General features: G+C 39.8%; 1 protein-coding gene across 2 annotated transcripts; it reads right to left on the bottom strand.

Annotated features, from left to right (window-relative positions):
• Window positions 1-8,954: 8,954 nt before the first annotated feature.
• Window positions 8,955-23,219, bottom strand: GSDMB (gasdermin B). Of its 2 annotated transcripts, XM_051994594.1 has the most exons (11): window positions 22,462-23,217; window positions 21,037-21,279; window positions 18,012-18,189; window positions 17,145-17,304; window positions 16,872-16,971; window positions 16,249-16,287; window positions 13,280-13,303; window positions 11,881-12,053; window positions 11,644-11,776; window positions 9,891-9,964; window positions 8,955-9,483 (listed from the first exon to the last, which is right to left on the bottom strand). In XM_051994594.1, exons 2-11 carry the CDS (start codon window positions 21,263-21,265, stop codon window positions 9,280-9,282), a joined length of 1,314 nt encoding a protein of 437 aa, XP_051850554.1. In that variant the 5' UTR covers window positions 21,266-21,279; window positions 22,462-23,217; the 3' UTR covers window positions 8,955-9,279. The 2 variants fall into 2 exon arrangements, with proteins under 2 accessions (XP_051850554.1, XP_051850555.1); XM_051994595.1 differs by lacking the exon at window positions 13,280-13,303 and having other exon boundaries at window positions 22,462-23,219.
• Between the last annotated feature and the right edge of the window lie 1,419 nt (window positions 23,220-24,638).

Here is a 24,638-nt window from a genome sequence, read left to right as displayed (position 1 = left end):
ACTGCTTAGATCAGAATCAGAGACGCCACAGTTATTGACCACATCCCAGGCCATTGGCAGTTATTCTGACTTTTGTCTTGCCACTGGACTTTAATGACTCTGGAAGAGACAGTGAGGCTGACAATCTTGTGCAGCATTGCCTCACTAAACTTAATTCATGGATAATTAAGACGTCACCCACGATATCATCAGTCTTCTTCCAGAACAAAAAATGAACAATAATACTGTAACGGATCCCCAAGTGAGGGAAAATGAGAGAGTGTTAGATGCTTCTGTTCTTATTATATCTTCTCAGTAAATATCCTTTTGTAAAAATTAACTGACTTTAACTGCTTAAATTGATAACCATATGGAAGTCCCTGTGGCTGCTGCATTGTGCTGTGGGGAAAGGAGATAGCTTTTTGAGTCCTAGAAAGGGAGATTTCAACTTCCTGAAGCTAGTATCACACTGAGACGTGATCCTGCAACCTACTTCTGTTGAGAAGCATCTATTACCATCTCTGACTAGCAAGCATGTCTTCAGCTAAGAGGGGAAGGGAAGAAAAAAAGCATTTATTAAGCAGCCATTAAGTGCCAGGCATTGTGCTGAGCACTTTAAAAAATATTCTCTCATTCGATCCTCACAACTTTGTGAAGTGCATGCTATCGTTATCCCTATTTTTACATTTGGGGGAATTGGGGCAGTCAGAAGTTGTGACTTGCTTGGGGTCACACAAGTAATAAGTTTCTTAGGTAAGATTTGAACTCAAATCTTTCTAAACTCAAAGACCCAGCAATCTATCCGCTGTAATCTATCAGCCGCTGAGAATTTGGGAGTAAGGAGAGATAAAAACAGAGAAGGAATTAGACCCAAAATCATTGGGCCAGCTGGCAGTGAAGTTTACTTCAAACTAAAAATTACAAGAATGACTCAAGAAACTCAAAGAATCATTCTATCAAAAACAGAATGTTCCAAAGAACACAGGTTTCTTTTTGGAGGTCAAACAAACACAGTCATTTTCCAAAAGAGCTGGACATGAAGGAAGAAAATGTGATTCAAGTTTATCAGGAATAGATTGGGGGGGGGGGTCATTCAACAGTTTAGATCTTTTTTCTTTCCCCTTAATTCTCTTTTTAAAAAATAAACATACAATAATTCTTTTGTAATCTGTTATTTGACACTGAATTGAAAGTGGCCCCCTGTCTGAGACTTCTTTTCACAGTGTGGTTATTTTGAATTTTGGTGCTCATTGTACACTATCATTTAAAATTGTTCTGATCTCTTGTGGTCAGACCACAATTTCCTGCCTGCTTCCCTACCATCTTTTTTTTTTTTTTTAAATACAAGGATGTGTAGACATGCCACCTTTGCTACAATTATACCTCATAGTCTTGATAATGATAAAGTCTCCAGAGCCGCAACTAGTGACTAGTGGATAGAAGATCTGAATTCAAATCTGGCTCAGGCAGTCACTAGCTGTGTTCTGAACAAGTCACTTAATCCTGTCTGTCTCAGTTTCCTCATCTGTAAAATGAGCTGGAGAAGGAAATGGGAAACTATTCCGAAATTTGCCAAGAAAATCTCAAAAGGGGTTACAAAGAGGCAGACATGACTAGAAGGATTGGAACAACAATCTCTGGGCAGGTCATTTAATCTCATTTTCATCACCTATAAAATGAAGATAAGAATATTTAGGTAGGGACAGTTAAGGGTGCAGTGGATAGAATACTTGCCCTAAAAAGTTCAAATTGGACCTCAGACACTTAATACTTACTAATTGGGCAAGTCACTTAAACTCAATTGCCTATCAAAAAAAAAAAAAATCAGGATTGATGAGATATTTGTGAAAAGCACTTATCTTAGTGCCTGGCACACAATGGGTGCATATTTAATGCTTATTCCCTTTCCCCTTCTTCCCTCTTTCCAGAATGAATATTCTAAATGATTTTCATAATTTTCCTGAAGTTGCATTAGATTGTTGCTTAACTCTTGGACAGCTGTTTTCAGTGAATGATTGGGATGACTGAGCTGTGGGGAAATGATGTTTACTTTAATTTGAAGCTACTTTTTTTAAACTACTCTTTAAAAACACATTGGATGACCTGGATCAGAAGGGTAATATCAAATTGGAAGTAGAGATGGCAGATTGGGTAATAGTCATGAGTAATTCCAGAGATCCTTGACTGAAGAGACAAAACACTGATAGAGCCCAGAAAAAACTCTAACTTTCCACTAGCAATAAATAAAGAGTGAATGATGACACATGTATAACCTATTTGCTTACCATCTCAAGGAGGATTAACTGACTTTTAAAATTAATTTTATTCATAATTGTATAAAAAATTTTAAAAATTTAAAAAACAAAGGATACAGAATTGTATATAGCAGATCACTGTTATATTTCTATTTTTTTTCTTTTGCCTAGGACATGGGGTTTGCATAGATATCTGTACTAGTTTACTTAAAATAAACAAAATACTTATAAAAACTGCTCAAAAAAATAAAAGATACTAAGGCTGTAATCACAGATCAATTAATCATTAAATGTAACTAAAGATTGATAGTAAGGAAAACACACAAGAATGGGAGCTTGAGCAAATAAAAATAGGGGGCAAAAACTCTAGAATCCCAAGGGGGAGATATTCAGCCTTGTCCTGAGGACTCCATATGTTAATAATCTAAATGCTTTTGGATCTGGAAAATAAACCCAAAGTCTCACCACATTTGTGTACTTTATGTCTCCATATTTGGATGTCTATGGTCTCCTGTGAATCATTTATGTATTTTTGCATTTTCTATTCCATCCCCAATACCCATAATATAAATTAAAGGCCTGTTTAGGTATTGGAAATCTGATTACTTTCATTTGGAGAAACTTAGAGTTATCCCTAAACTTTATTTTGGAGATTTTCAGGAGTAAAGTGACAGAGAAAGAAATAGACCCTCACAGAATTTTGGGCCCAGTTCAAATGCACCCAGAATCCTAGGAGGAGGAAGGTTGGAGATCATGGGTTATATTCCCAAGGGGTCAGGCCTCAAATAGAACTCAAACAGTCACTGACGAACTGAGAGGCATATTTTAAGGGCTGCTGATCAATAGTTTCCCCATTCACCTCTGACCTTCACTGATTGAGAAACTCACAGTCATGGCAACAAGAATTGGCAAGGTCCAGATCTCTTATTTTACCCTCCCCCAAAGGATAACTTCCTTTAGTTTCAGAGCTATCTCTTATTTCTTCAAGGAGCACATAGTGGGGATAACATTTTCCCTATTGGAGAATGGTACCCAGAATTGAATTCAATTCTTAAATTTGGGATTATCGTAGGGCGTCTCCTAAAGCTGAAGATGCTGCCCCAAAATTTCCTTTCTCGATCTGGAAGAAGAGACTCCAGGATCATAGATCCTTAAAGAATTTTTCATCTCTCTCTCTTCCCCTCTTCACCCACCATTATTACTTAGGAGATTGATTCAGGAACAATATCCCTGAATTTCCCCTCTCGATACAAATGTATCAATCCACAATCATTTATTAAGCATATACTTTTATTTATTAAGCACATACTCTTAAGCACTATGTCAGGCTCTGGAAATACAAATGCCAAGAATGGAACAATTTCTATTTGCAAGAAACTTGCATTCTAATGAGAAAAAAAACAAGCACCTACATATTCACATGTGTATGTATATGACTATGTGTGTATTTATATATATATATATGTATATATGTATACATATATATGTACATAGTTTTTGAATCACCCAATTGTGTCCAATTCTATGGGCTCCCACATTTATTAAATTTGAAGCTACTTTTTAAAAGTGGTGTTTCAACAGAAATGGTAAAGTTTGGGATTGGAAAAGATTTTGAGGAAGAGATAATGAGTCTTATATTGAACATGTTAATTTGAAGATATACTCATGAACCAAAGTTCAGGGAAGGCTAGGATCTGAGAAATGGCAGAGTCCAGGAAAGGAAATGCATGTAGGACTGCAGTAAGGAACCAATCAATAATAGGTTGGAGACTTGAAAGAGAGGTGCAATGATTGAGATTGCAGTCTGATGGACAATACAGAAGGGAATAGGATTAAGCACACGTATAGAGCAGTGACCTTGGTAAGGAGCCTGGAGGAAAGCAAAAAAGAGTAGGGGATGATGTCAAGGTAGGTTGAGAGAAGAGAAAGAAAGAAGGAGCTCACATCAAATGGTTTCAATTTTCTCAATAAAATAAGAGATAAGGTCCTCCCTTCGCTGAAAGAATAGATGTCTACCAATATCATGTTTCTGCTGTAAGTCACCATTATTGCTCAGAAAGGAGGGAAAGGAAGAAACTCCCTCTCCATCTCAGTGGATAATACTCACTGACTTCGGAACACATTGCTTTACAAGTATTACTGAATAAAAGTAGAACCAATAAAAGGAACCAAGAACCAGTTTCACTGGTGATGGGGACTGATCATTTGATGCTCTCTATCTCTTATTTGGTCATGAAGTCTTCTTTTATCCATTAATCTGGTAATTTACTTAGTATACCACCTTTTATGTCTAATTCATATATACCCATTTTAAGCTCATTTTGGTATGTGATTTAAAATGTTGATCTATGCCTAATTTCTGATGGATTATTTTTCAGTTTTTCTAGCAGCTTTTGTTGAAGTGTGACTTTGGAAGTTTTCAGAACCAGGTCACTGTTTATTTAAATCCATCAATAAATCAAGGGATGGATACTCCAAGCATATGAAGACTTTGCTCAGTGGAATGAGTGGATGAAAACAATTTGTTCCAGCAGTCATGAATGTAGCTGAAGCTTGGTCAGACATTTAAGATGCAAGGTCATCCACCACATCTTCACTGACTATCACCAGTCATTTCAACTTTTGTCTTGTCACTGGACTTTAGTGATTCAGAGAGAGTAAGATTGATGACTTTGTGCAGCTCTGGCTCACTTACATTCAATTCATGTGCGACTCACGATAACATCTGTGATGTCATTTGTCCTCTAAAAATGAAGGACAAATAACAAAATGACAACCATAGCAACCTCATCTATTCTACTGATCAGCTATGCTATTTCTTACCAAATAGCAGATTGTTCTGATGATTATCTGCTAGGCTGCCTTCCCTCACTTTTTTCTTTAATTCCCTTAATAGTCTTGACCTCTTGGTTTTCCAGGTTAGTATTGTTGTGATTTTTTTCTAGCTCTACAAAATAATTCTTCGGTTATTTAGTTGATATGGTGCTAAATAAGTAAATTAATTTAGGTACTATTGCCATTTTTATTCTATTGGCTCAACCTATCCATGAACAATTAATATTTCTCCAATTGTTTAGCTCTATCTTTGTGTGAAGTATTTTGTATTGTGTTCATATAGTTCCTCAGTGAGTGTGTGTGTGTGTGTGTGTGTGTGTGTGTCTATTGACAAGCAGAATCTCAAGTATTTTATACTGTCTTATGCTAAATGGAATTTCTCTTTTTATTTCTTCAGCAATTTTAGACCAGACCACAAGGGAGTTAAGACATAGCCATACAGAAAATATCTGAAAGAAGACAAATGATTTCCAAGATATCCCCATGTGGTTCTTGGGGTCAACTAGTTTTTATCCCAGAAAGAAAAGAATAGTATGGATAGTAATAGAGAAGGATCAGCTTTAAGAAACCATTATGGATCATTATGAAGTGATGTTCTCCAAGAGCCATTTCAGCAATAACTCTAGGATCCTATGACCCTACCAACAATTCTAAGGCTGGAGAAACAGGAGGCAGACTCCCTTTCAGTCAGTCAAACAATGATCATAATCATGTAATTTCTGGAACAGCATATTTTGGAAGCTATGGTTTAGGATGAGCTAGAAAATATTTGGAAGACAACCAGGATGGTGAAGCACTTCAATTTCATATAAAAATATGTCGAAGGACTTGGGTATGTTTCAGCTGGGGAGGGGGAGACTTGAGATGGTATGATAGTCTTCAAATATCAATCAATGACTCCTATGCCTAGATTAAAATCTTTTTTCCCTGCCTCATTAGGTCTTTTAGAATCCCTATCTTTCTTCAAAATTCAACTTAAATGTCACCTCCTTAGTAATAACTACAACAATAATAATAACAGCTAGTGTTTATATAATGCTTTAAGGTATGCATAAAGTTTCATTTGAACCTCACAACTCTGAAAGACAGGTGCTATTATTCTTCCCATTTTACAGATGAGGAAACTGAGGCTTAAGTTAAATGACTTGTTCAAGGTAGTAAAGTTAGTGTTTGAGGCAAGATTTGAACTCAGCCCCCATCTACATGAGGTCTTTCCTGTTTCCTCCAGCTGCTAATTCCTCCCCCCCCCCAAATTACTTTGTTTTTATTTTGCATATGTATTTCATATTAGGAGGAAGGAGAGAAAGAAGTAAGGTCTTCAAGATTTTGGCCTTGGCTCTGACCCAGACTCATCGATGTTTCGCTGGTAGCCAATAACTCATTGTTGTGCAATACACAAATATGTTTTCACTCCAAAACAAAGCTCTCTTTCTCTCTACTCAACTGGGTAGGTCCTGTTTCATTTTGGACATTCTATCCATAGTTCAATTCCTGACACAGAGTAAATGCTTGAAAATGCTTGTTGATTTATGTGGAAAAGGGATTAGGCCCATTATGATTGATTCCAGGCAACAAAACTAAGGGCAGTGAGTAACGTGAGCAAGATAAATTTAGGTTGAATATGTGAAAAAATTCTTAACTATGGGAGTTGGCCCAAAGCAGAATGAAAGGGTTGACTGGTGCAGTAATCACTATTCCTCCAGCGGTCTGTGCTTCTGACTTTCTAGACTTTAAAATAGCAGACTTGGAGAAAGTCTCACGCAGGAATTTCCATCAGCACCCAGGTTGTTCTCAGCTATCAATAATCATGTTCCCATGTAGCCTGCTCTCTCTACAACATCCCCCCATGCCATGCCGGACCCTAATCTCCCATGGGTGAAATCTTCCTCTGCCTCCATTTTAGGTCGATCTACCTTCATTCTCCACCTGGCTGTGTTTCTGATTTTCTGGACTTCAACACCACATCTCTGTGTGCATCCCTCACCCCCACCTTTTCCATCTCCCTTTTGTGTACTGTCCACCCCCATCAGAATGGAAGATAGTGGCGGGCAGAAACTGTCCAGTTTGTTTATATTTGAATTAATACAAATTAAGATCTCTTTGGATATAACACCAGTAGTAACACTGTTGGGTCAAAGGGTATGCAGAGCTTAGTACAGTGTCTAGCACATATTAAGAACTTAATAAATGCTTGTTGTATGTCTGCCTGAGGGGTGTCCTTTCACAGGATATCTTTAAGCAAAAAGTAGCTGTCATTGGGAATAGGACAGATGGGATTCTTGTTCTGGTTGTCTCAGTAGAATTTAATAAAAGTAAACTGAGGCACAGAATTCTAAACTTTACTAATTTATTGTTAATAAAGGGAGTCAATTAGGCCAATGACCCAGAAAAAGAGACACAGCTCCTTTTAAAGAGAACTAATTCTCATATGGGGTAAACAACTACCCATTTCTGTCTTAAAGGAATGCTTGATAGATTTATAAGACCCATCTACATCTTGAGGCCATTGATGGAATGGGAAGTGGGATAGCAGTGGAAGAGGGATAGCAGATTCCCTGGCTCCTAGGAAGGAGTTAATAATAGGAGGGACATTATATCTCTTGAAAATGTACCAGATTAGTTTGTGGGCAGATAGCAGAGACATATCACAGAATTTTTTAATGGAAGTTATTTTCAAAACATATGCAAGGATAATTTTTCAGCATTGACCCTTGAAAAATCTTGTGTTCCTCCAGCCATTCTGGAGAGCAATTTGGAACTATGCTCAAAAAGTCATCAAACTGTGCATACCCTTTGATCCAGCAGTGTTTCTACTGGGCTTATACACCAAAGAGATACTAAAGAAGGGAAAGGGACCTGTATGTGCCAAAATGTTTGTGGCAGCCCTGTTTGTAGTGGTTAGAAGCTGGAAAATGAATGGATGCCCATCAATTGGAGAATGGTTGAATAAATTGTGGTATATGAACGTTATGGAATATTATTGTTCTGTAAGGAATGACCAGAGGAATGAATACAGAGAAGCTTGGAGAGACTTACATGAACTGATGCTAAATGAAATGAGCAGAACCAGGAGATCATTATATACCTCAACAACGATACTGTTTGAGGATGTATTCTGATGGAAGTGGATCTCTTCGATAAAGAGAAGATCTAACTCAGTTTCAATTGATCAAGGATGGACAGAAGCAGCTACACCCAAAGAAAGAACACTGGGAAATGAATATAAACTGTTTGCATTTTTGTTTTTCTTCCCGGGTTATTTATACCTTCTGAATCCAATTCTCCCTGTGCAACAAGAAAACTGTTTGGTTTTGCACACATATATTGTATCTAGGATATGCTGTAACCTATTTAACATGTAAAGGACTGCTTGCCATCTGGGGGAGGGGGTGGAGGGAGGGAAGGGGAAAATCGGAAGAGAAGTGAGTGCAAGAGATAATACTGTAAAAAATTACCCTGGCATGGGTTCTGTCAATAAAAAGTTATTTAAAAAAAAAAAAAAGAAAAATCTTGTGTTCCAATTTTCACTCCCTTCTTCCCACCCCTTTCCCTAGATGGCAAGTAATACAATATATGTTAAACATGGTAAAAAAATATATATATATCATGGAGTTTTTCAGGAGCTGAAGTTTACAAGTTTTTTCTAACTAACTCAGAATGGTAGCTGAACTCTTGACTAAGAGTTCTTGACTAAGAAATGTTGATTGTTTGAGTCCATTTGCAGGATCAGAGATAGTGGACCAGACTTCTCTGTATCTACCTGTCCCTCAAGGATTTCCTTGAGGCAAGAACAGTGATTAGTAGGAGAACTGGATTTCTGAACTTGATTTATTGCAGGTCAGCTGAATTTCTGAACTAAATTCAGAGACAGACAAAGAACCATGATTTAGGTTTTTTTTTGTTTGTTTATTTTTTTTAGCAACTACAAGACAAAATCAATGAATGGCAAATAGAATCAATTAAAAAAAAAGATACAGGATCAATTTAATATCTTTAAGGTATGGGTTGGATTAGGTAGATTCTAGAGTCCTTTTCCATTCTGAGATTTTCTGAGGCAAAAATTAAACAGTTCTTATTCTCAGGGAGCTTATAGTCTATTGCACAAAGAATATTATACAACATGTCTCTGATCATTCTTTTTCTTCTTTGGAATAAAATCTATGAAGCCGTTTTGATCAACATTTAAATTACTGAGCCCCAGGAAACAAAATTAGAGGACAGAACTTGAATCTTGAGCTAAGAGCTTCAGAACAGAAAGAACTGTGTACAGGACACAGAGTGAATGACATGTCTCTGAGTCCCAGGTAACAGGTTGTTCTAGCTTGCACTCCGGATCACATAATCTCACAAGCGTGTGAGTGATTGAGTCAGTCTTCAGAGGGAATGTTTCTGATTGCTTTAGGAGGTCTTCCACCTGGAAGAAAGAGATTTATTATATTATCTACCTATCTATCTATATTATTATCTATCTATAGGTAATAGTCAGACGAAGATGATCAACTCTAAGGTCATTTTCAACTTGAAAATCCTATATGTCCACCAGACTTAAAGACACCGAGACCAAATTCTATCTCTTCCTTGACCCTTTTTCTGCATTTTGAGGCTCCTAATCTAATCTGTACCTGTACAAGAATCCCTCAAACATGACACCTACCCACTCCAGTGACAGACGCAGCCAAGAGGGGCTTTGTCCTGATTTCTCCCTCCCTCTGACTTAGCTGGGGTGCCCCTTTCTCATGTGAAAAAACATTCTTTTTCCACACCCTTCCTCCCCAACCGCAGCCCTAGAGCTCTTTCCCAAGGAGGCCAGGACTTTCTCACCAACTTAATTGTCTCGGACAAGAGTCTTTCCTCCACAACCTTAGGCAGTATCTTCTGTTGGTCCTCTTTTAGTTCTGGGAACAGAGAGCAGGGATGAATGAAAAAAGAAAAGGGGATGGGTTTTGCTTCCCAGGTTAAGTCATACGCTGGGAGACATAAAGGAACTTTTGAGGGGCACGAAATACTGAATGGGATAATAACAATAGGTAGCATTTACAGAGCATGTTAGGAGCAGCTCTGTAGCTCAGCAGATAGAGCACAGTGTTTGGAATACAAGAAAACTCATGTTCGTGAGTTCAAACCTGGCCTCAGACACTAGCTGTGTGATCTTGGACAGGTCACTTGACCATGTTTGCCTCAGTTTCCTCATCTATAAAATGAGTTAGAAAAGGAAAAGGCAAACCCCTCCAGTATCTTTGCCAAGAAAAACCCAGATTGGGACACAAATATATTGGTGAACTATGAACAGATCCAACGATTCTGGAGAGCAATTTGGAACTATGCCCAAAGAGTTATCAAATTGTTCATACCCTTTGACCCAACAGTGTTACTACTGGTGTTATATCCAAAGAGATCTTAAAAGAGGAAAAGGGCAGAGTATGTGCAAGAATGTTTGTGACAGACAGTGACAGTTTGTAGTGGCCAGAAACTGGAAACTGAGTGGATGCCCATCATTTGGAGAATGGCCGAGTAAATTGTGGTCTATGAATGTTATGGAATATTATTGTTCTATAAGAAATGACCAACAGGATGATTTCAGAGAGGCCTGGAGAGACTTACATGAACTGATGCTAAGTGAAAGGAGCAGAACCAGGAGATCATTGTATACAGCAACAAGAAGATTATACAATGATCAATTTTGATGGTCATGGCTCTCTTTAATTATGAAAGGATTTAAACCAGTTCCAAAGGTCTTATGATGAGGAGAGCCATCTACATCCAGAGAAAGGACTGTGGGAACTGAGTGTGGACCACAACATAGCATTTTTACTCTGTCTGTTGTTGTTCCCTTGCATTTTGTTTTCTTTCTCATTTTTTTCCTTTTTGATCTGATTTTTCTTGTGTAGCATGATAATTGTATAAATATGTTTATATATATTGGATTTAACATATTTTAACATGTTTAACATATATTGGATTACTTAACATCTAGGAGGGAGGGAGAAAAGAAGGGAAGTATGGAACACAAAGTTTTGCAAGAGTCAATGTTGAAAAATTGTTCATGCATGTTTTGAAAATAAAAAGCTTTAATAAAAACAAAAGAAAGAAAGAAAAAAGAAAACCCCAGATCTTTGGATATGGCTGAAAAAACAACATATAACATTTTGGGATTTGCAATTTTATCTTTACAACACCATAGGGTAAGGTGGAGGCTATTATATTATAAGGTAAAGGCTATTATTATCCCCATTTTACAAATGAGGAAACTGAGTCTGAGAGAGATTCACTGACTTGTCCAAGATCACCCAAACTGTAAACATCTGAGACAGAATTCAAACTCAAGTTCTCCTGACTCCTCATACAAAGTTCTACCAAATGTACCACCAAGGTGCCTCTGTTGGGGGAATGGGAGGCATCTGCCTCCAGGAGATCAGCCAAAGGGAAAAACAGAAGGGGCACCCTTCACCTCTGTCCGTGAAATGACAGTTTACTTAAAGATGCAGTGGAAGGAACAATAAGTTCCACTTAATTGCCCCCACATAAACAGTACCCGGCCCCTGCCCCCAGCATACCACCCTGGCCCTTTTCTCACCTGTCAGGGCCTCAAGGAAATCCAGGATGCCCTCACCCTCCTTTTGCATGGAGCTCCCAGAGGCATCAAACAGGACGCTCAGGAGAGGGTTCTCAGGGTCACTTAGCTCTTCCGTGAAAAGGGCCATAGCCACCTAGGGACCAAGGGAAGGTTGAGAGGAACTGAGGGCATCCTCCTGTGGCCTCTGCTCACCCCTCATCCTAGTCAGCCTGGGGTGGGTAAGGAGGGACCTCTCACCTTTCCCTCCATCTCCCCCAGTGCCTCGTCCTGCAGAAGCCTGGTAAGCAAGTCCAGCACGGCCTTCCGCTGTGTTTCTGTCAGGTCTTGGAGGGCCCAGATCAAGTTCATCACCTTCTCCTGCAGATCACTGAAGCTCTCCAGGGGTTCGAGCCATTCCTCAGTCGGCATTGCTGGACAGAAAAAGGCCGAGGAACAGCTTGTGTAGCCCAGCCTGCCCTGCCCTTTCCCAAGCCCCTCATGCAGCTTTGTTCTGGGGCCCTGCCCGAGGATCTTCTCTGCAGCCCTTCGATTGCTTGATTTATCATGAGATCATAGATTCAGATCCAGAAGGGCAGGAGAGGCTTTGCCCAACCCCTCTTTCTATAGCTGAGGACACTGAGGTCCAGAGACCTTAAAGAACTTACACAGAGACACACACCAAGTGTCTGAGGCAAGATTCCAATCTAGATTTTCCTGATTCCAATTGAATGCCCTTACTAGAACACAATTACCAGAGTCCATGAACTTGGAGTCCATGAACTTTTTTGGTTAAAAAAATAATTGAGGGCAGCTAGGTGATGCAGTAAATAGAGAACCAGCCCTGAAGTCAGGAGGACCCGAGTTCAAATTTGACCTCAGATACTTAACACTTCCTGGCTGTGCGACCCTGGCACATAACCCCAATTGCCTCAGCAAAAAAAAAAAAAAAAAAAAAAAAAAAAAAAAAAAAAAAAGACTGAATTGTGATATATAATTAGTTCCTTTGGCAATTCAATGCATATTATTATTATTTTGATGAAGCAGTTGGGATAAGTGACTTGCCCATAGTCATATGTCTTAGTGTCTAGTGTTGAGGTCACATTTGAACTCAGGGCCTCCTGATTTCCAGGACCAGTGCTCTATCCACGCTCCAGGTAATTATTCCTTCATATTATTGAGCGAATTTTAAAATATTCTGAGGAGTCCATAAGCTTCACCAGATTGGTTATAATATGAAGGGTAAGAACCCCAGCACACCAGCACGCTGCCTCCCCCAACTCATTTTCCTTCATTAGGAATCCAGGTGTAAAGGGTTCCCTCCCCCCTTTTGGGGTAGCCTTAGTACTCTGACTGTTTCCCTTCCTTTTATCCAACACTCCATTCCACTGGCCTGTATTCCACTGGCCCCCCATCCCAGCCCCTTGGGCTAAGCATTGTAGGGAGGAGTGAGAAAGCTCTGACCCTCTTGGTTTGGGGTGCACACAAAGGGGACAATCTCATTCTCTTTGGAGCTGGCGTCTCCAAGAACCACACCAGTGGGAATGGGTGGACTATTGATCTCAGACTTTCTGCCCCAGCCCCAGACTGCAGGATCACTGATAATCCTTCGAGATTAGAAGTCCATCTTCCTTCAGTGGCTGGTGGACTTAGGTCTTACCTGATCTCTGGCCACTATCACTTTCTGTAATTAAAAAAAAAAAAAAAAAAAGAACAATGACCAGAGTGGATAAGATGTGTAACATTTAGGACTGATAGCAGTCATTTATGCTTTGGCCAGCAACTCTGAGGGTCCTCCCCTTCCAGTTTTTTATTTATTTAGATTTTGGGATGTTAGGTGAATGAGGAGATTCTTTGCCTCATTTCTTACCTAGCCTACATGACTAAATAAATGACTGAGGTGTTGCCTCCAAAGTCATCTCCAGTCGTCCTGATCTCTATCTGGCCACTGGACCCAGATGGCTCTGGAGGGGAAGGTGAGGCAGGTGACTTGCAGCCCTCCCTCCCTCAAATCCAGTTGATCTGCATGCCATAGCATGCTTCCTGATACTGATGTCATGGTCTTCCTCAAGAAGGAAGAACAAACAAAAACAACAGCAGTTGGGACTAATTCTTACCTAAAATCTAGTCATCTTAACCTTTGTACACAGTAGCTTTATTCTATTTTTTGTTGTTGTATTGTATTAGCCAAGCTTCATCATTCCCTCAGTGATGGAATCACAGAGATTTTGAGAGTTGTTCAGGGATCTTCCATCCCTGAAAGGTTGGATTCCTTTCATTATATGAAATAAAACAGATCTCTTTGTTCAGCCTCTGCTTAAAGATCTCTGATGAGAAGAAACCCACCGCTTTGTGAGACAGCTCCTTCCACTCTAGGGTGGACCTAATTATTAGGAAGTTGTTTTGTTTCATTTTAGTTTTCCCTATTTTTCCATATATTTCGGCATCTTTCTAACTGCCGCCCCTGCTTGTGGGTCCAGCTGGAGATACAGAGACTAAGTTAATCCCTCTTACACAAAACAGCTAATACCATCCCCTGCTTCTTGTCTCCTTCCTGCCCCTTTCCTAAGACCCTCATGCAGCTTTCTTCTTGGGGCCCTCACCTGCTTGGCTTATCACTGGATCATAAATTCAGAACCAGAAGGGATTAAGTGAACCCTCATAGCTCCTTCAGCTGAAACTCACTTGTATACCTGACACCTAGCACAGTGCCTAGTATGCAGAGGCACTTAATTAATGCACACTTGCTCTTTGTGGGTCACTGTCCTTTTGGCAATGTCTTCATTAGACTACTCGCAAGACTGCATATGACAACTTCTGTGGTCTGTAGTCTAGGTCTGGGTCCTAAGGAGGGGGCCCCATGTTCCTCCTTCCCCAGGGGCTCTCGAGGTAATTATAGGATCCCAGGAATCTTTTATTCTGATGAAAAACGGAGGCAATCAGGGTTAGGTGACTTGGCCAGGGTCATACAGCTAGTGGTTTGCCATTTCCTTCTCCGATTCATTTTACAGATCAGGAAACTGAGGCAATCAGAGTTAAGTGACTTGGCCAAAATCCCACAGCTAGTATATGAGACTAGATCTGAACTCAGGTCCTCCTGACTAGACCTACAATTCTATTCGCTGTAGCAGCCAGTTGCCTTTCTCTTTAAGCAATTACAAAATGAAGCTCTCTTTCTGCCTCTTCAGGAGACTCTACCTTTGGCTTCATCTCTGAGCCCTTCGCACTCCTGCCATGCAGAGGAGAGCCATGTTCTCAGCAATCCCCATTTCACAGATGGTTATTGAAGGAAAGTTCACAAGGTTAGCGAAATATTGCCTATAAATAATATGTTGTGTTTGCATAGCAAGGCGTCCAGTTGGCCCAAGCACTGGGTTTGGAATCGGGAAGATTCACCTTCCTTAGTTCAAATCTGTTCTCAGACACGGACTAGCTGTGTGATACTGGGCAAATCACTTAAGCTTGCTTGCCTCAGTTTCCTCACCTGTAAAATAAGTTAGAGAAGGAAACGGCAAATCTCTTCAGCATTTTGCAAAACAAACATAAAAAATGGGGTCACAAAGAGTCAGATATAATTGTAAAATGTTTGAAAAACCACAAATTTGTATAGTACTTTATGGAATCATGAGACATAGAGCTGGAGAGAGAACTTAAAGATCCTCCAATTTGAAGGGAGAACGATGGCCCAGAGAGGGTTCACACAGTCAACAAGTAGAGAAGCTGGGCTTTGAATCCAAAGCCTAGGGCTACATTTCCTAGCTATGTGACCCTGGACAAATCACCTGATCCGAACTGCCTCAGCAAAAACAAACAAAACAAACAAACAAAACAAAAAACCTAGTGTTCATTCTGCCACGTTTGCCATCTTATCTCAGCCCCACAACTGGTGGAGCCATTGACAAGAGGTAATGTTCATCCCGGATAAGGAAAACCTGGCCCACGGCCATATCAGAACTGAATGTCAGAATGCATTCTGTTGCAACTGGAGCCTCCTGGCTCTTGTGTCGTGAGAAGCTTTCATTTTGGACTGAGCAGAACCTGAACTCTGACCACTTCTGTGACTTCCTGTTGGGCCTTTCAGTGTGTACCTGAGTGGTTCGCTCCTTCTGCCCCAGCTTGGAGTCATAAACTCATAGATTGACAGAGATCAAAAAACCTAGACGCAAGAAACGACTTTTCCAACTTCTCGGAGCTGATTAAAAGTCATGTATGAAACTAAACCCAGAGCTTTTCTTTAACATCAGAACAACCCTTTAAATTTAATGACTGGGAAAAATTCAGCCTTGCTATATCCTTTTTTTATTGCCATATACTTAATTCACACTGTAGAGAAAAAATTGAGTGTAAAGGAACTAAAACTCAGGGCTTTTGACTCCTTGGCTGTCCTTTCCACTACAATCCAACTTGTGTCTTTTGCTTTTCCCACTTATCCCAGAGCCTTTCTTCCTGTTCTCAGAAAGGACAGAGACAGCCATGGTGGGGAGAACTAAACTTTACTCCCAAAAGGTAACTCATTCCCCCTCCATTCAAAGGCTATTCCAACCTGGAAATGCTCGACAAAGTCAGAGGCTCAGACAGGACTAGGCTTTCTAGGAAAGGGGACAGAGAGGTATCCACATGTGCACTTACCTGAAGAGAAGGAATTTTCATCATCAAAATGAGAAATTCCTAGAGAAGAAGAAAACAAGAAAAGTTCATATTTGTGACACACTTGATTTTTGTGATCAATTAATCAATAAACACTTATTAAGTACCTCCTATGTGCCAGACATCGGGCGAAGTGCTGGGGATACAAAGAAGCAAAAAATAAGCCCCTTTCCTTAAGGAGCTCACAATCGAATGGAGGAGACAATGTGCAATCAAATATAAATTATGACCCTGTGATTCATCTTGCTGATGAAGAAACTAAGGCTCACCACAGTTAAATGATTTGCCTAGGGTCACACAGCTAAGGATCTAGGATAGGATTTGAACTCAGATTTTCCTATGTGCATTTTCTTATCGCTGCTTCTCAATGGGAAATTGGAAGGGGATTGTTTCCTCAGAACTTCCTTCCCCTAGAAGGCCCATTTCTAGTTTTCTATTGAAAAGGTTGGGCTAGGTCCCACAGTGGCCACTAGAATGTGTGGGGCCCATCTCAGAATCCCACCCAACCTAAAGGCCTTTCTCCTTCTCCCCTCTTCTCTGATCCCCCCCATGTACAACCGTCCTGCCTGTGCTCAACAGCTCTGGCCTCTGGGCCTTCGACTTACGGCAGTGCTTCTCCTCGAAGACCAGCAGGTTAGTTCTGCAGGCAAGGACACTCTTAGAAGGGATGGTGACGGCACTGCTGATATTCACATCCAAGAGGCCCTGGGAGTAGACGTGGAAATAAAAGGGAGGCAAGAAGGCCGGCTGGGTAATGTTTGCACAGAGCAGGCGGAAGGCAGGACAGCACGGTGAGGGCTGCAGCTTCCTGGAGGCCCTAGATCTGAGCCAGTTCCCCTCCTCCCTCACCGCCATCCCCCCTCCTCCAGGACTCTAACCTCTATTTTCATTATTAGAGATTTGAAGGAAGTGCCCACGAAATATTTTCTCTCTATGTTTTGTTCCTCGTCCAACTCCACCGTTTCTATCACCATATACAGATTTTCGCCTCTTTTCTTCAATGCTTCGACTAGGGAAGGCAACTCTTTTTTCAGCTTCCTAGAGAAGGAGACAACTAGGCAGCGTGAGCTCAGAAAGCTCCTCCTCCAGATCGTTCCTTGTGTCATCCCTCCTGGGAAGCCACTTATCCTAGGACTAATTTAGCTTTTGAGGAGGATTATCAAGGTCCCCGTTGGGAGTCTCCTTTAGGCTAATCCTGAAGGCAGAGGAGCCCAGGATGGTAGAGGTCTAGTTAGGAGAGCAAGGCAATCTGAGGGTTTCTAGGATTGATGGCAACTAAGTCATTTCTGGAGCAACTCCAGATTTGGGTTAAAATCTAGAACCAGCCTGGCCCGCTCTGAGAGAGCCAGACAGAAGAAAAGTGGCCTGGGGTTCCCGATCCCTTCCCAAGAAGCAAGAGCCTTTTGCAATTCCAGTTTGAATACTTGGAATGGTTTTGCAGGTTCTGCAACTGTTTTCCCAACTGGAAGTTTCATACCCCCAAACCATCTGGGCTCCCTGAGATATGGCTAGTAGTAATCCCCGGCAAAATTTATTGTCTCTTCAAGTTATGCTCTCTTTATAGCACTTCTCCTATGGAGGAAGCTGAGTAAAGATCTTATGGAGGAAAAAAAAGAAAAAGAAAAAAAAAAGATCTATGGAGAGAATGGGGATGGGCAGCCAGGATACAATCTGCAGAGCCTTCTGAACACCCCTCCCAGCCAAAACAGCCTCTCCCTTTTCCCTTCCCAAAGCTACAGCCTTACCTTTGGGACAAAGATTCCTTTCCTTCATGGGAAATCTCCCAGAACTTTAACTTTAACTCCAGCTTTGTAGAGAAATCAACTTCCCCATTTACAGATGTAACATGGGGTATATTCATTTCAGTTCTCATCTTCATTTTCACATTATCCTTAATTTTAGAATTCTTTTTTTCTGCCACCTCTGATGAAAAAAAAAAAAAAAAGGAAAGAGAAGGCAGAGATAATAGACTTCAGAAAAAAACAAGAGATAATCCTTATCTTTTTCTTGGAAGACCAATTGAAATGTCCTGTTATGTCCACAATCCTACCTTCCCAAGGAAGTTTACTACCAGGTTCCCTTCTTACTTTTTCCAGGTATCCTGGAGGTTAGGGGTGGAGGTGAGAGAGAGAAATTAGTGACTCCTAGTCACACAGTCAGTTCATAGGCTAGAAGGAACCAAATGGTCCCTGAGTCAAGCACTGAAGGTAGGACTTGAATGACAGAGATGATGGAGTGAATTCCAGCCTTGGAGAAAAAGAATACTTTTTTTGAGTTTGATTGAACAACTAGAAGTCCAGCTTGGATAAAAGATAGATTGTGTTTAGGGGATGGTGTTAAATGAAGCTGAAAAGGTTGGTTTGATTGTGCATACTCTTTGATCTAGCAATACTGACTCCTAGAGTTGTATCCAGAGAGATCAAAGGGAAAAAACGGACTTACACGCACAAAAATATTTATAGCAGCTCCTTCTGTGGTGGCAAAGAATTGGAAATTAAGGGGTTGCTTATCAATTGGGGAATGGCTAAACAGGCTGGGGCACACGATTGTGATGGAGTTGTATTGTGCTTTAAGAAATGACGTAGGAGCTGGTTTCAGAAAAATATGGCAAAACCTATAGGAAGTGATGCAAAATTAAGTGAGAACTGGGTGATCATTGTGCTTAGTAATAGCAATGTTGTAATGATGATCAATTATGAAAGACTTAGCTATTCTCAATATAATACAAGACAATTCCAAAGGACTCATGATGAAAAATTGCTATCCACTTTCAGAAGGGAGGGAGAGAGCGGGGAAGGGAAAAGAAGAAAGGAAGGAAAAAGAGAAGGGAAGAGAGGAAGGAAGAAAAGGAAAGAAAGAGGGAAGGAAGGGAGGGAGAGAAGGGGAAAAAAGGGCGAAATAAAGTTGGTTTGAGCCAAGTTGTGGATAGCCTTCAATGCTGGGCATTTGAATTTTTCTTGTTGGCTATAGGCAACCCAAAGGGTTTCAGACAAAGGAATAACATGATTAGATATGTGCCTTGTAGGCTTTCTTAGCAAACATGTGAAGGATGGCTTTAAAATGACTGTGGCCAGACTAGTTGGGAGGTAAATATATATAATAAGCATTTAAAAATATATTATAGGAGCTATTTTAACATGATTTCTTTTTGTCAAACGAAGAATATAATAATTTTCACATTGGTATCTTCACCCACTCCTTTCCTCAAAAGAGTCTGTTTTGATCTCAGCAGGCCAGAACACTGCTCTGAATCTAAAAAAAATTAAATTAAATAAGTAATATTTACAGTTAAGTAATGTTCCACATTTAGATATGAAAAATCAGTTCTGTTATTGCCATGACAAGTTTCCATGAAAACAATCTGGGGATTTTAGTGGATTGTTGACTCAGTCGAGTAGGAGTCAACAGCATAACACAGCAGCCCCTCAAAAATAGATGCAATCTTAGCTTGCATTAAAAAAGGCACAGTGTCCAAAGCATGAGATGATAGCTTAGCTGTATCCTATCCTGGTCAGACCAGATTGTATTCAGTTCAGGTCATCCCATTTTGGAAAAGATATTGATAAAATTGGATTGTGCTCCAGGAAATGTGACCAATCAGGGGAAAGGACTAGAAATGTTATGCCATATGAGGATCGTTTGAAGAAACTTGGGGAAAGTTTTGCCTAGAGAAGACTTGACTGAAAGGGAAACTATGATAGTCTTTGGGCATTTGAAGCCTAATCTTATGAAAGAGGAAGTAGCCTTGCTCTGCTTGATCCCAAAAGGCAGAACCACAAATTAGGTACATGTTGCAGAGGGAGATTTCGGTTCAATACGAGGGAAAGTTTCCAAACAATGACAGATGTTTTTATGTGGAACAGGTCATCAGCAGAGGTCATGTGTTTGTCCCCTCTGGAGATCTCCAAGTAGAGCAGTGGTTCTCAAAGTATGGTCTAGAGACTGCTGGGGATCTCTGAAACCCTTTTAGAGGGTCTACAAATTCAAAAATAGTTTTTATTTCCAATATTGTAAATTCTATAAATATAACCCAGATAAACAAAAACGCTTTGGAGAGATCCTCAATAATTTTTAATAGGATAAAGATACTGAAAACAAAAGTTTGAGAACTACTGAAGTAGAGACTACCTAATCACATGTCAGGGTTGTTCAAGTATTGATTTTTAGGTTCAGGTGGAATTCGAAATCCTTTTCTAAAATCATCTTTTTAAATTGCATCTACTTCCCAGAGTTGTTGTGAGAATCAAATTATAATTGAATATTGAATTGAATTGAATAATTGAAGTGCTTATTAGAATATGTCATAAGTACCATAGAAATGTTGGCTATGATTATTATTTCCAACTCAGATTTGGGGAAGAGCTTGGATTTTCATATAGTGATTTTTCTCAAATCAAAATATACACATGCCATAATTCTTGGCCCATGAATGCTCTTCTCCATTTGTCTTCTTTTGTCTCAACTCCATGCCTTTCCACTGGCTGTTTCCCCTCCCTGTAGTGCACCTTCTCTTTCCCTTTGTCTTTCAGAATCCCTGGTTTTCTTTAAGATTCATCTCAAATCCTACTTTCTATAGGTCTTTTCTAATCCTCTTACTAGTGTCCCTTCTCCCCAACTAATTTCTTTGTGGATATTTTATATGTCTTTATGTTTACATATTGCATCCCCCAGGAGAAGTAGGGACTATCTCACTTTTGTCTTAGACCCTTGCCAAGCACACAGCTCTCAGCTCAGATGATTGGTCTCAACATCCCATCCCATCATACTGACCTGTGAAGACACAGTCCAGCTCATCAGAGGCCTCCAGAAGATCATCCACAGTAAGCCCTGTCTTCCAGTAGTGAGGTTTAAAGAAAGGGAAAAAGCTCTTTTTTTTGCACACCAGAGAGCAACAGTGGAATTTGTCAGCATCAATGAGGTTCCTAATGGGAATTAGGTCTCCATTCTCAGTGAATTCACTGACCACTTTTCCAGTGACCATCTTAAATATGGAAGGCATTGTCTGCGAGGGAACTGTTGGGGAATAGAGAGTGTTGGAGGACACCAGCTTCAGGGCAACAGCACTGCCGGAGAAAAATGTCCCCAAGAGCTAGGAGTGCTAGGCCGGCTGTCAGAAAGGCCTGAGTTCAAATCCAGCCTCAGACATTTACTAGCTGTGTGACTCTGGGTAAGTTACTTAATCCTGTTTGCCTGTTTCCTCAACTGTAAAATGAGAATAATAACAATACAGGGTTGTCTCAAGGATCAAATGAGATTATACTGTACTTGGGGGGCAATAGGCCCTATATAAATGCTTTATTTCCCCTCCCCTTCCCAATTTGTATTACAGGCCCCTGTGGAATATTTGGCCAATGTTTGGCCATCCATTACCGCAGAGATGATAATAAAAGTAGTTTTTGAAAAGAAAGTGAAAGGATGGCAAGGAAAAAAAAAAGCAGGAAGCTAGGAATGGAGATTTTTTTTCTCCTATTTCTAAAGGTCAAAGTTTACAAAGTCTCTGAGTTTAAGAAAATGTCCGCTTGTTCAATTATAAAATAAAAAGAAATTCAAAACACAGCTCTTCTCAGCTATCCCTGTCTTTCTGGCTCTCCAGGATATCTTCCCCTTAGGGCATTTGGCATTCTCTCCCTTTCTTGGACTCTTTCCTTCTATTCAGTTAGTCTACCCTTGATTCTTATGCTGCCCTACAGGGCTCCTGATTCCCTGAATCCTGCTTCCTCTGGGCCACCTTCCAAAACCTGCAACAGGCTTCCAATGCCTACTGCTCAATGAGATGTGGAGGGGAGAAGGTTGGATTTGAGAGTCAGGTGAGCCCTAGGTTTGAAACTTCCCTTGGATGCTTAGTAGTTGTAAATGTGGGCAAATCATTTATACAAAATATGTAAGGTATTGTAAAAATGTTTGCCTAATTAGTCACCCCCTTCTCCTGGGCATCTGAACAATCCAAAATTGGACTTTTCTCCTTGCATCCTTAGCTCATTCTCGTGAGCTATCCCAAAGTCACTTCCAATATCTCCCTTCCCATTTGTATCTGCTCCAGTCAAATTTCTGAGCATCACTGGGATGTTTCCCTAATTCCATGACCCCAAGGATACCAGGAAGCATGTTAACAGTTCCAAATGAGGGGCCCAGATGGTAGATTCCTGAACCCACTAATATTCCCTCCCTGCATTCCACCATCCCTCAAGAGCTTACCAGTGGACTGCTACTCAGCAATTGTGGTACTTCAGAAATATGTTTACTCCGAAAAGCCCAGAATGGATCCTGGCCAGTATTGTCTCCACGAGGACCAGAAAGACAAATGAAGTCTCTTGGGTTATCAATTGGTAAAATAAAGCTCCACCTCCATTAGCTGGGTGGAGCAGGAAGACTTTTGGCTTGGGATCAACTTCCAAAGTCTAAATATATCATGAAAATGAAAAAAGAACTTTTGTAAAACTGATTTATTTTGTTACTTTATTTGTAATACATTTGGAAATTTTTCTGTTTTATTTGTGATGGTGGGGGGTGGGAGTGGGGGTAGAAAGAGGGTCCAAGAGAACATTGTACATAGTAACAAGATTATGTAATAATCAACTGCGATTATGTAATAATCAACTTTGCTCTTTTCAATATTGAAATGATTCAGGCCAATTCCAATAGACTTGTGATGGAAAGTGCCATCCACATCCAGAGAAAGGACTATGGAGACTGAATGAGGATTGGAGCATCCTATTTTCACCTTTTTATTGTTGTTTGCTTGGTTTTTTTTTCCCCTTTCTCCTGTTTTTTTTTTTTTTCCCTTTTGATCTTATTTTTCTTTCATAGTATGGGTATAAAAATATGTTTAGAAGAATTGCACATTTAACCTATATTAGATTTTTGCTGTCTTGGGAAGGGAAAGGGAGAAAAAGAGGGAGAAAATTTTGCAATGCAAGGTTTTACAAAAATGAATGTCCAAAATTATCTTTCCATGTATTTAGAAAAATAAAATGCTATAAAAAAAGAAAATGGCTGAATCAATACTATTATGTGAACATAACAGATAATTACTTTACTACAAAATGATAAATACAAAGTACAAAACATGGAAAGGACTTGAGAAAGTGACACTGAACCAGAACAAAAATAGATAAAATTAAGTGTTAGGTAAGGGAGCTCCAGGAAGAAGGGAAGGGGACAAAAGTAAACATAGTGTTTATTGATTATTAATCTGTTCCTTTGTTAAAATGAGTAAGTTAATGGTTTCATAATGACCCTATTCCTTATTTTGTATATAGATTTTAATTCAGTTTATGGTCTTTTTTAAAAGTTAAAATAGCTGTTGGGTATGAGCAGAAGTAACTTGGGCAGGGATCCAGGCTTATCTCAGTCTTTAAACTCAAAGGGACACCATGAGGTTAATACACTAAAGACACCCAAAAAAGAAGATAAAAGGGCACAATATTTATGGCAACAAATGTTGCCATCAAATACAAATGATTCATTTGTGGAATCTGGTACAAAATGGATGTCCATTAATTGGGAAATGAATGAATAAATGATGTTAGGGATTATTGCATGCAAAGGGATCCAGAGAAACTTGGAGAGATATCTATTATCTAATGTGGAGTGAAGTGAGCAGAAACAGAACAATTTCTATCAGTAACTAGGTTGTTGTAAAGAAAAGTAGAACTGTAAAACAAGAATTCTTGTAAAAGCATTTACCACCTGGGACTCCAGAGGACTTATGAATGGAGTACACTATCCAATAACTGGTAGTAAACTACCAGAGAGGTAGGAGAATGGAGGAGAGTGATACATACATTTTTGGACATGGCCAATATGTGAACCTGTTCTGCTTGACTATGATTATTTGTCATACAAGGACTGTTTGTTGTTTTTAATGGAGGAGAGAAGAGTGAAACTATTCACAGTGATGACAAAAATAAGGAAGAAAGGCAGCTCGTTGAAACATTTTTTAAGTACACAAAAGAAAACAGAAGGTTCAGGAAAAAAGATAAAGAAGACAGTAATGAAACTAAAATGTTGAACTTTATATGTACATTTACATATACACAAATACAAACTTTTTTTTAAAGGCAAGCCATAATTTATCAGTCCTAAGTGTAATCCTTTTTCTAGTCTTTGTATAAGGAAGTGGTTGTTTCTTGATGATTGTCAAGTTCAAATAATTATTCAAACCCTCCCTCCCCCCCCCCAACCCAAGGGGATATGGATCTGAATGTCATCACTGGCCTTTTTCTTGGTCTAAGGAAGCCGGGGAAGAAGTTCTGGTCCATTTGGACTGAGGTAGAAGTGAAAGGGGGTCAGATGAGGTAGCTGAAGCAATGAAATCTGATGGCTGGAATATTAAATGAAACACACAGGTCAGCAGAAGACCAAGGTAAAAG

The sequence above is a fragment of the Antechinus flavipes genome, chromosome 4 (genome assembly GCF_016432865.1).
Source record: "Antechinus flavipes isolate AdamAnt ecotype Samford, QLD, Australia chromosome 4, AdamAnt_v2, whole genome shotgun sequence".
In the NCBI taxonomy this organism is placed as follows: Eukaryota; Metazoa; Chordata; class Mammalia; order Dasyuromorphia; family Dasyuridae; genus Antechinus; species Antechinus flavipes.
Note: the sequence above shows the minus strand (reverse complement) of the source record. Positions and strands in the feature narration are given on the sequence as shown.